This window comes from Cebidichthys violaceus, unplaced genomic scaffold, assembly GCF_023349555.1.
Source record: "Cebidichthys violaceus isolate CVI_PGR_0920_01 unplaced genomic scaffold, fCebVio1.0.p SCAF_4, whole genome shotgun sequence".
NCBI lineage: Eukaryota > Metazoa > Chordata > Actinopteri > Perciformes > Stichaeidae > Cebidichthys > Cebidichthys violaceus.
The window spans coordinates 19,238,855-19,250,961 of NW_027176594.1; the positions used below are offsets into that span (position 1 = coordinate 19,238,855).

Consider the following 12,107-nt stretch of genomic DNA (forward strand, 5'->3'; position numbering starts at 1 on the left):
CTTCTCTGTGATGGTATTACCAAATGTCCCATTCTACAGTTATTTCAAACACTGTTCACACCTGAACAGTGTTTGAAATAACTGTGCTTCATTACTTACCTTGAAGTAGGACAACCTCACTTTTACCAAGACTTTGACTTTATTTGACTTTTTTTTTCTCCTTCGCACATTAACACCCTGGTTACACAAGCTTCATTAAATATAATGGATTAGCTCGTTATTCATGGTTGACACATCAGATCAATAACTGCTAACATATCTCAGCCAAAGTTTACACTAGCGACAGTCTTCCACTGTATAATCCTTCTCATTATAACAGGTTACACTGTATTTTTAGGATAACTCACTGTTGACTATTACTGTCCCAATCTGTACAATTTAAACAAACTATCATTTTAAAGTTCCAAACACCTTCTCAAAAGCCTGTTTGTCCACCACACGTCCAAAATGAGTGGAGAAATAGAGCGTCTGTGGACTGCTGAATCTCTTCAGTTTCACTATTGTCTCGTTTACGGAGTCGCCTGTATCCCCGATGGTCATAACGTCCGACACAGGCAGGTAGATGTCACGGCGCCTGCCCCAGAAGGTGAGGTGGGACACTTTGAGGGTGGTCTGGGACGGGTCCAGGTACATCATCCCCACAATCCTCCTGAAGAAGTGACTGGCAGTGTACAGCATGACAGCAGCGAACAGCGCTATACCCGTGGCGTAGCCGACGAGAGAGAAGGGGACGCCTCCCTGGAGGTAGAGGATGTACACCGGGGGCAAGATGACCCCGGTGATTGCAGTTTGGAGCAGTTTCAGCCTGGACACAGCTCTGAGGAGCTTAATGTGCGGCAGGGTGTAAATCATAGTGTACTTGTTTGCGGAAGAGTCAGAGTACCCGACCAGGGCTGTGATTTTAGGAATAAGTGGTCCCCGGAGGCTCTGCTGGATGGGCGTCTGACCTGGGGAACGAGGCGGCACGCCACAAGTTATCCGACCTGTAAGCCGACATGATCCTCTGGAACAGGACAGGATGTTTGAGGTAAACCTGCGCTGCAGCACCGACCTGATCTGTTGAAAAATAACAGATGCATTTGACACTTAACAGCCAAAACTATTAGCACATTAATTGATTAGAAAATGTATCTGCAAAAAGCTTGATGAATCGATTAATATCATTTTTTTTTAAGCAAAAATGCAACACGTCACTGGTTTCAGAATGACGAATATGAACAAAAACAATGCAAGCAATGACTGGCATTGTTTTTTAAAATATATTCTGGCATAGCCTATACAGACCAAACAATTCATATTCAGCAGATGAATTGATAGTGAAAATAAGTTGCAACCTTGCACATAATTTATACAAAGTAATGCAATACATCAACACAAATATAACTCACTAGCTAAAAGTTTAGTGCATTGCGTTGCATTATACAGGTGTTCCTGTTACTTTGGCCACTCTAATGAGCGTCTTCATGGCTGCGGTTGCATTTTTGTGACGTCGTTGAGTCGCGACTTTTCATTTCCGGTTCAGTCCTCAAGGAGAAACGCAGCCAGTTGAATTAAAAGTATGAACACATTACCGTGAGCAATAAAGGAATGTGCACCCGTTTAGTTTTGGTCAGCTTTATTATTAGAAGTGAGGTAGGCAGAGCTAAATAAACATGTAATCAAACAAATTAGAGATTAATACTCCTGACCAAGCTGTCGTGCATTAGCTGCAGGAAAAGCAGTGGTTAGCTCATGCGGCTAATAATTCAACATTCATGTTATTTCCCTGACCTCTTGCAACACAGTGACAGTAATATAAGACTATAGGAGAGAAAGAGGCTCACCATGACCGACGACAGGCTTAATGGAAGAGAAAAAAAACATAGAAACGCGATTCTTCTTTTCGGAAATTGGAGATATACCAAATGCTAACTGCTAGCTAACATGACGGAAACACTCTGACCCGGATGTACTCAACCGGCGTTTTTGTGTTTTGTGTGCCCTCTTACGGGTAAAATGTAAACTATCACTTCAGAAAAAAATACATTTAATTGAGATCTTTAGAATCCAAAACTGTAAATTCTGCTTTAAAAGTCACGCAGCTTGCGGAAGAGACACGTAACTTGCGGCAGAGTTGTCATATCCGCTTTAACGTGAAAGCGGAGTTCCTGTTTGTCGCGTAACGGTTACTGACAGACCATTAGCAGGGTTTCTCCCGGTTCTAACGTTAAGTGTTTTATTGATCCGTTTGAGTAACAGACATTTTTATTTGCTAGCAAGGCAGAGCATGACTGTATCTCAGATAGGGCGTTTGATGAAAGTGAACCTAGCAGGACGCGTAGCTAACGTCAGCTAACGGTAAACTGGCAGGCGGCGACGCATTTGCTCTCAGTTTTGCTCCGGTGACTTTCTGTCCCTTTGACACACTCGAGTCAAACAGACGATGCTGCAGCTGGGAGATGAAGTCACCCTATACTCGATCGCTTTCGTGCTGGTCCTGTTGGGGACCCGCAGCCCGGTGTGGACAACCGCCCTCACCGCCTCGCTCTACCTCTTTCTGACCATGTTCCGGTTCCCGCAGGTACCGACCAGCCGAGTCCGGCAGGTGCTGCACCCAGCCAAGGGCACGGTGGGCTCCGGCAATGTGTCGGTGGTCGCTCACCGGTGCGGTGGGCACGACGCCCCAGAAAACACAATTGTAGCCATCCGCGAGGTGAGAGGAGGGTGGAAGAGATTTGTGTGTTTGTTTGTTTTTCCTTCTCATGTCCTGTCGTGTGTTTCCAGTGGTGACAAGAGGCATAAACCACTGGAGACTGAACCATCTTCATCCCTGACTAAATTAAAAACATAGAAATATGACATGGAGTAACATTTGTACAATGAGAAAATATCAGGATCAGCATTTCCCTTTGCATCAGGATATCATGTCCCTTTTTAACTGGTAACAGACATTGCTAACATTCAGCACTACAGTTTATCCACACTGCCATGTATTGTATGCCAGTAGTGTGAAGTATGTCACTGTGAGAAACACAAATCACACCTGCAATACTTGGCTTCCAACCCTTTTTTCATTTCTGTGTTCCTCTCTAGTCCAGTAAAAATGGGGCGACAGGTGTGGAGCTGGACCTGGAGTTCTCAGCAGACAGCGTCCCAATACTGATGCATGACGAGACTGTGGACCGGACCACCAACGGGTCGGGACCACTCAGCCAGATGAGAATGTCCGATTTGGGTAAACTGGACGCAGCTGCTAAACATCGACTCAGGTAAGACGGACAGAACAATAGAGCTTGGAATCCACACGACAAGCAGTCTAAATAGATTGCTAGGAGCTTTTATATATTGTTTCCCATGTAAACGGTGCATTTGTTTGAAAAGCGCTGACACCGTTTGTGTCCTCGGTCACACAGGGACAAGTTTGCTGGAGAGAAGATCCCGACTCTGGAGGAGGCGGTGGAGGAATGCATCAAACTGCAGCTCACCATCTACTTTGATGTCAAAGGTCATCCAGACGAGGTGCAGCCAACAACGCAAACAAACAAGAGTTTGTTCGTTTTGTTTGCAATCTGTCTGTCATGCTAGTTGATTCAATTGATTTGTACCTATTGCATAATGACAAGAACACGATTATTATGTCCCAAAGCTAGCTTTTAGCTCTAGTACACAGTGAGCTTAACAGACTGAGCTGAAGCAGATATTGAATAACTGTGCTTTCATTTACTCTGCACATTTTTCGGGGGGGGGGGGGGAGTTTAAGGAAGGCGGAGCTGCATCTGTCGAGGTCCACGCTCCTCTACATCAGCTGCTAGTTACACACAGTGATCCGAAGCCTCACGCACGACTCTTAATTAAACAGTCGACTGTCCTACAGTAACCGCGTGTTTCTTTTCCCCTCCCCAGGCCGCTGCAGCCCTTAAAGAATTGTATCAAAAACATCCAGTCCTCTACAACACCAGCATTGTCTGCTCCTTTGAGCCAAAAGTCATCTACAGGGTAAGAGGAGGGAGTGTCTGCTCAGTAGTAAACTGTAAAATCAAAAATGGCTTGTTCTGGTCACACCCTTCCCATGTTGCCAACATTTTCTTCTCATCTCTTGCTCTGTTCCAGATGAGGCAGAGCGACCCAGACGTGGTCACAGCATTGACCCACCGGCCGTGGAGCCTGAGTCGGTTCGGAGACGGCGTCCCTCGTTTCTCGTCGCTATGGAAGCACCATTGGATGACGCTCATGGACGTGGCGTTGGACTGGGCTCACCATCACGTGCTGTGGAAGCTCTGTGGCGTCTCGGCCTTCCTGATTCAGAAAAACGTCGTCTCGCCGTAAGTTTGAAGTCATTTTACCGTCACGTTCTCTCCTCATCGTAAACTAGAAGACTGAGAACTACTCACTGGAATGAGAGTAACTGTGTGTCTGTGTCCTGTCTGCAGGGACTATGTTCAGTACTGGGCCCAGAGGGGGGTGGAAGTGGTAGCCTGGACTGTCAACACAAAAGTGGAGAAAGATTACTACCAGGAGGTCCTGCAAGTCAACTACATCACAGACAGCCTTGTGGAAGACTGTGAACCCCATTATTGAAAACCACCATGAGCCCAGAGCACGATGTGACAACCACATATTCATTGAAACAAAAAAAAGTTTTATGAAAGGACATTTCACTCTCTACTTGTCACCCGTAATGTGGCATCAGGTGAGAGAACATATGCCACACTCACTGTTTTTATTGTGAGTGTGTGTGTGTGTGTGTGTGTGTGTGTGTTTGAGGCGGTCTGACTGACCAGACTGAGGGCCGTACGCAATAACAAGAGGCATGACATACATTCATAGACCTCTTGGCAATAAGCATCCATAATGAACCTTAATCAAACGTTGTGTATTCACCAACTCAGGACTTTGCACTTGTGTCTGTCTGTCAAGACCTGAAGTAGAGTGTCGTACGCTGTCTGTGCTTTTTACTCAATGACGGCCGTTAATCTGGTGTAAACTACCTATCGTTGAGGAAATGAATACATATTTAAGAGTAATATGAATAATAATTTCATAGCTTTTGACTGAAATGCAGAATAGAATGAGATTGGCGTAAAATAATGAGTTTTTTGACCGTACATCACTTTTTTTATGTGGAGCTAATTTGTTCTTGTTTTCAATGGACACACGGAAGGCCAGTCCACAGCGGCTTTATGTTCTACATGCACCGTACAATACAGTGTTAGCATTATCTTTGTCTGAGGAGCAGACCCAGACTTCTGGACTCCGCTGTATCTGTAGAGCAGATACCAGTGACTCCAGTACCATTTCAGGTTTCTTCTGTTGAATCCATCTCATGTATCCGCAAGCTAATGTACTCCTGTTTAGCTACGTAATGAGGAACTTCCACCAACAACGTCTCTTTGTGTAAGTAAGTAGTGCCAGTGAGCCATCTTCTGCAATTTCAGGGGCCTAGAATTGGAAAATTGCAGCCATTATTAATGTTAATCATAACTGTGTTTTGAAGAGGTAATTTTGCCATCATATCGGTTTCCAGACTCTGAAATAAAAGGATAAAAAAAAAAAAAGCTTGACTACTTCGGTCTTTGACCCAGCTATCAACCTCATCTGCGTTTCCATTTGACATATTCTGAATTTAATCTAAACAGACAAGACAATTTAATGCTTTCATATGTTTTTGTTCAACACTAAAACCAAGAAGTAGAGGAACTCTTCTAGAAGAGAGCAGGAGGAGTGAACATATTATCTGCTACAATACAAAGTGACCATAGTTTGTTAGTGCTACTGTGGACTGTTGATGATTAGCCTCTTGGCCCGGAGTCTCCAGTGATTGACCCAGATAGTATGGATGGGGGGGGGTGGATATCACCCTGGATAAGCCTGTCTGAGCCGCGTCTCCTCTCGGCTGATCTTCAGTCTCTAAACACTGACTGTGTAGAGTCACTCAGAGGCTCGTCACCTGACCGACAAAGGTTACCTGTGGTGACTTTTAGACCTTAGATATGTGTGAAAGATATAAGATCAAAAGGGAAGCTATAAAGATCCCTGTTATGAATGCTACAGTGGATTGCCTAAAACTGGAGATAAGAAAAAGAAGAAAAAAACTTTATTGCACCATGCATATCAGTCTTTAGAAATATGAGTTTAGGCTCTCTTAGTTATTATTAAATATATATTTCAGTTTCCTCACGTCTGTATGTGAAAGGTGATCGCTCCAGCTCGAGGGTCGCGCAGTGACGTCACTGGGGGGGGGGGGGGGTTGCCCCATCTCCGTAAAGCTGTCCGACTCGAGACTAAACCGAAACAACGTCGAGAGCGGAAATTGAGAGATTCTAACTTCAGAATAAAACCCACAAGAATTAGGAGCTTGCCAGCCACTTTAACATCCTGGTGAACTACTGTCGTTTTTACATGGTTACATTAAAAACTGCACCTTTTTATAAAAAGGTACATTTGATACAGTTTTACTATAGACAAAGGTTTAAAAAAAAAAAAAAAAAACACTACATCTTTTCACTCATTAGTCGTATCCTGAGGTATCTAACCATACAGACAGCATTGGTTTGATTCATCCAGGTTTTGGAAAACACCTTAATGTCGTAAAGATGAATGGGATTTTGTAGTGAGGCTAAAATCATTGGAATTTTCGATCGACCTGGCCCCACAGTGGTGGAATGAACTCATCACCGACGTCAGGTCCGCAGGCTGAAAACACCTCTTCAAGAAGTACTACCCTGAGCCTTCCACTTTGCACTTATTGTATTCATATTAGTTTGTTTCTGCACTGTACTTTTGCTCTGCTTCCTGCTCTTAGATGCTTGTTTAAAAAAGGAGAGGCACTCATGACTTCTGCTGACTAGTAGTTTTCTTGGATACCTATGTTGAATACACTTATTGTAAGTCGCTTTGGATAAAAGCGTCTGCTAAATGACTGTAATGTAATGCAATGTAATGTAACACCTCTAGTCAAACTGGCATCACAATATGATGAATATCAATTGAGGTTTTATTTTGAAACTTCAGTCCGGAAGTCACGTCTCTTCATTGTGGCGGGCTTGACGCTGGCCAAACATTGTAGCTTTCCGTCCTGATGAAAGTATCAAAGTGTGCGTTGTCCTTGTGTTCTGTCAGAGAGCGGAGGGGTCGCAGTCAGTCCCGTGGCACCAGCGGGGCGTAGAAGGTAGAGTGTCCGGCCCGGAGTGTCACTTGTCCCTCGGACGTCAGGAACCACAAGGTCCCACCTCCAGAGTGACGGACCCCCCCCCTCTTGCGGAGCCGCTTTCTCCTTGGATGACCTACACGCAACCTCTCGTAGTAGCAGCGGGCGTCGGTTCACTACCAGCGGAACACCTGCTGCTTCTTCAGAGGCGCAACAGTATCGATTACACAGCGGGCGACAAGTCAAAGCGAGTCTCTTGCAGGCTTCAGGCCGACCGTGAAGCAGCTGACCCGGGGAAGAAAAAAAAAAAAAAAAAAAATCAAGCTGCGAATTTGTGTTTAGCGTCGTTGTTGCGTCAGGGGGAGCTGGCAGAGGACTGAGAGTTGATCGATGAGCTTACCTGATGATTCATAAGAGAGAGCGCTCTTTACACACAGACACTACAGAACATCTCGGCGTTCACATGATGTACACACTCACCAGAGGTCCCAGCAAACTTGTTACACAACGGAGGACAGGTTAGTGAATGCATCTGGTATCTACAGCATGATGCAATCATTGCTTTTCTCATTAAAGGGGCACGTTTTTGGGGCATTGCAACGGTTGAAACGGTCCAATGTTTGCAACCCGTGCACAACGTAAAATCAACAAACTCTTGCATGTTGTCTCCTAAAAGGTCCCACGCAGCAAGTCGAGAGCAAGCTCGGCGACTTGAAGCTCAAGCCGACGTCTTGGCTCTCATCGAAGTAAGTAACGTTAGCTGCTCCGCGTCATGTCATGGTGTGTGTTTTTATTTTTATTTTTTTATTTTTGCAAGATCCTTTTACTCCGGCTGTTTGAGCCACTTGGGCCCGAAAGCACGTGCTCCGTCAGCGCGATCATGTAACACATCGGTGACTTAAGTAACGTCTCTGCACCCATTATCGGACGCAGACTTTTCCTGCAGTATTTTTTATTTTATTTTTTTCAAGACCGGGCTGCACAAGTTAACTGACTGCTCTGCCTGCTGTGATCGCGTGTTCAATGCAATTATTGCATTATTATAAGCACCACCACAAACTACATCCTAGCATTGAATCAATGTCTCTCTGAAACAGTGTCACTAACAACACGATGTAGCTTTAATGAAAGTAGGATGTTTTGCGGAGCTGTATTGGAATGCCTTAGTTTTTATATTCCCTCATAAACTGGTAAGTGAGTGTATTCCCGGTACAGTACTTCAGGTGAATTTGACAGTAAAAGTGTCAACAGCGCTTTACAACTAACTACTACAGTTTAGGTTTTAGGGTCAATAAGAGTACGACTTTATATCTGTGTCGATATTTAATATGTAGAAAGGGAAACACACATTCTAGGAGGAGCAAAAGCAACTGGTCATTTATGTTCCAACGGTAAACCTCAATCTACCAGAATGCATTGCAACTGCAAGATGTATTTGCATCTTGCGTTACAAGCTGTTGCGGTCTTACTGTTGCATATTGGAGTTGTTGATCAACATTATGGAATAAATAAAGTAACATTGTAGCATAAATGATACAAAGGGCAAACTCTGTATTGTATTGTATGTCTCGTAATGAATGCAAATCAATTTCTCTGAACTCGCTAATGGCTTTTTTTTTTTTTTTTTAAAGCTCTGATCAAACGTGTGAGTTCTTGTTTGTTTTGTGATTTTATAATTCTGTCCACAGTGAAGAACGACCCTTCATGCTCAATTCCTCTGACCGATCAGAAGCAACCAGCATCATTATTTCAGTTCCCATCATCCCTGTGAGATGGAACTCTTGCGTTTTGTTTGTGACGCTTGCTGATCCAATCCCCAAGCAGTCTTCGTTTATCTCCGTTTATCTCCGTCTGACCTCTGCAGCTCTCCGCCCCCAAAGATCGTGTTCAATCGCCTGAACGGGAGGCGCTACCACGGTGCAGCCACGCAGAAGGCCCCGAGCCCGGCGGAGGGATTCACTGCTGCACATGAAGAGAACGTCAGGTTTGTGTGTGAAGGTGAGATTTGAGTGTGAACGTCGGACGTCATGAGGTTTGGAACTGGGACGGGGGGGGGAGGGGCCCGTTCTCTTCCTTTTCTTCCTCCTTCACCTCAACCTCCCGACCGAGCAGGTGTAAATGAATGACTTGCAGAGCTGATTCGGCATGAACCAGTTAGCTGTGTTACTCTTGGAGCGCAGCCAGTACAGACCGCTCTGTGCTGTCCTTTTGTGACTTCACCTGTAGAGGAAAACCTCCGCCACCGTCTATCGAGTTGCTCCGAGATAGAACACCTGACGGGTCTCACTCTAGCTGTGTTCACCGTGACAAGAATCAGCCCGAATCAGCAGTCTTTTGCTACTTATTTCGATTCACTCATTAGTTCTTTATGCATGTTGTACTAAATCAGTCAAAATCAGTTGTGATTTTATCACACCGGGGTTTTGCATCTTCCATAATAGTCGTTTAATACTCCAATACTATCAACTGAGACACTATAGGGTCATGGTTTGTATATTTACCCATATTGTTAATACTTAAAAGTGCTGACTTTGTCATTTGTAGCCTATAGCATGAGGACGCTCGTACATATTGTGCACCAGGATAAAAGAGACACATTCTATTTCTCTACATTCAATAAAAGACCCTAGAGATATTGGGGTTAAGGGTCCTTCAAGACATTTAGAAGTGTGTTTTTTAAAAGCGAGGCTTTTCGGGTGTGACGCTGGAAAACCTTCACCTTTTTAGCAAATAAAACACAAAACGTGGACCAGTTTAGTCTTCGTGCAACTATTTCTTACTTTCACGTGGACAGTGCTACACAGTCTCAAAGTCTACTGCTGCTTTGATGCAGTGGCTGCTTTATTTGTGATGGAACATTTTTGTTATTTTTTTTTTTGCGTTTCAGGGCTAAGTTCAGAAATGTAGACCGGAAAGAAAGAAACGTTAAAGTGTAACTTCACCGCTGTAAAAAAATGGACACGGGGTTGATAGATAAACTCACTCAAACTGAGTTTGTTAACTAAGTTAATTCAGCACATCCTATGTGTTTGCATGCAGCATGGCAGGAAGTGGAGCAGCAGCTGGGGGACGGGGAGTCAGCTGACAGCCAGGGTCCCATTCAGTACTCTGAGAAGACTCCCAGTGCTGCGATGAAGAGTAAGTACCCGCACCTCCACCATCTTTAATTAGCGTACTATTCCCATTCAGTCACCTGCTGAAAGCCCTCAAAGAATACGACACAACCCCCGAAACTTAACTAATAATCCTGCCATGTTTTTATTATTCCTGATGATTTTAACACGTGTGTGTGTGTGTGTGTGTGTGTGTGTGTGTGTGTGTGTGTGTGTGTGTGTGTGTGTGTGTGTGTGTGTGTGTGTGTGTGTGTTGGCTCCGTTTTATCCTTAGTCAGAGGTTATCTAGTGTAATAGTCTGCTTTAATTTTTAACTTTTTGTTTGTGTGAGAACCTGTCTGTTCCAGATCAACCAGCTCCGACTGCTGATTGTAGCGTGACTTGCCACACACACACCCACACACACCCACACACACACCCCCACACACACACACACACACACTCACACACCCTCCAGGTCCTTCTGTGGCTCACTGCCTTTACATTTTGAATGACATTCTATACCAGTAGTTTTGGAAATTTAATGGATCTAAAAATATATATACAAATATACATGTAGTCTTCTATTACATAGATATCAGTAGAACTGTGTATTTTCAAAGCAGGTTTTGATGACTAGCATTGAAATGAGGAGTTCTATACATTACCTTCTAATTTCACTTCAACAACTTAAATAAGGTGTCAGCTGGCTGGAGGTCGCCTGAAAGTTCCCTACTTACTGTTGGCTGTATTATACGTCATTTCCAGTGAATATGACAATATAAAAACGTGTGTTTTCAGTTTAAAAAGTACAAAAGTAGGAAGCTATATAAGCCCTACCAGCCGACCTTTTAAGTGGTTAGTCTCTGATCTTGTGTGTGGTTTCTTTACATGATGTAATGTGACGCTTGCTGTATGAACACAGTGTCACGCTCTCTGTGGCACAGTTCTCTGCCATCGTTGGATTCAAAATATATTTTTATTTTCAGTCAATGAAAGTGATCGTGACACTGAGATATTTGTTTTCTCCTGTGCCAGCGTTGCATTTGAGCATCTTTATTATAAACTTTTTTTAGTTATATAGATTATTCTTATGAGCCTGCTCTGTATGTTATATTAAATTATTCAATGTGTTTGATATTTCTTGGCGTCTACATCTTTGTTTCGTAGGCTGTGCTGTTGGAGAATGTGCAATATATTGCTGTGTATTGATGAAGTTATTATATGAAAAATAAATCTTATTTTATATATATATATTTAATCTTTTTGGACAAGAGGAGATATAAGTTACTCAATCAATAACTAAGTATAGTATTGGGTGCACAGATCATTTCTTGTTTCCTTAAATTTCACTTCGGAAATCCGAATGAATCAATCATAGAATATGAATTATGCTTTAAATCCTTGTGCCTTCTGTCGTCTTCGTTTCTTTGCAGACTTTGTGCCCATAGACCTGGAAGAGTGGTGGGCTCAGCGCTTCCTCGCCAACATTGCCAACCTGACCTGAGCGAGGCTCTGAGGCGGGACGGGAAGCGCCGAGCGGACGCTCCACTGAGGGGCGGGGAGGGAGGCGAGTACGTCTCCAGGAATCGGTGACTAGGAATCTGATTTGATGCCCTGAGCTTCACGCTGCTGCAGAGAAAACGGAGAGCACAACAAGAACCGACAGCGACCTGACTGAACTCTGACTTGAAGTTGAGCTGCTGTGAAGGACCCGTCGATCTCCGGGGCTGAAGTATCAGACGGAACCCTCGCCTGTATGAACGTCTTGACTGATCTTTGGATAGAAATCTATTGAAGATCAAAAGAAGTAAAATGTTTTTCAAAAACCTCTTGTGTGATGGAATTATTGGAACTAATTAGGCCGTATATTTTTCCATGAAACCCGA

General features: G+C 43.9%; 3 protein-coding genes across 4 annotated transcripts; 2 read left to right on the plus strand and 1 right to left on the minus strand.

Moving 5' to 3' along the window:
* Window positions 1-132: 132 nt before the first annotated feature.
* tmem186 (transmembrane protein 186) lies at window positions 133-2,612 on the minus strand. Of its 2 annotated transcripts, none has more exons than XM_068727488.1 (2): window positions 2,542-2,612; window positions 133-1,056 (listed from the first exon to the last, which is right to left on the minus strand). In XM_068727488.1, exons 1-2 carry the CDS (start codon window positions 2,542-2,544, stop codon window positions 391-393), a joined length of 669 nt encoding a protein of 222 aa, XP_068583589.1. In that variant the 5' UTR covers window positions 2,545-2,612; the 3' UTR covers window positions 133-390. The 2 variants fall into 2 exon arrangements, with proteins under 2 accessions (XP_068583589.1, XP_068583588.1); XM_068727487.1 differs by lacking the exon at window positions 2,542-2,612 and adding an exon at window positions 1,824-2,004.
* Window positions 2,146-5,573, plus strand: gde1 (glycerophosphodiester phosphodiesterase 1). The gene is made up of 6 exons (XM_068727486.1): window positions 2,146-2,692; window positions 3,073-3,248; window positions 3,393-3,498; window positions 3,883-3,975; window positions 4,090-4,301; window positions 4,410-5,573. Exons 1-6 carry the CDS (start codon window positions 2,423-2,425, stop codon window positions 4,555-4,557), a joined length of 1,005 nt encoding a protein of 334 aa, XP_068583587.1. The 5' UTR covers window positions 2,146-2,422; the 3' UTR covers window positions 4,558-5,573.
* Window positions 5,574-7,037: 1,464 nt separating this feature from the next.
* On the plus strand, window positions 7,038-12,048 carry mcrip2 (MAPK regulated corepressor interacting protein 2). The gene is made up of 5 exons (XM_068726752.1): window positions 7,038-7,644; window positions 7,803-7,872; window positions 8,991-9,124; window positions 10,166-10,264; window positions 11,655-12,048. The coding sequence occupies exons 1-5, from the start codon at window positions 7,530-7,532 to the stop codon at window positions 11,723-11,725; spliced, it is 489 nt and encodes a 162-aa protein (XP_068582853.1). The 5' UTR covers window positions 7,038-7,529; the 3' UTR covers window positions 11,726-12,048.
* The last annotated feature ends 59 nt before the right edge of the window (window positions 12,049-12,107 follow it).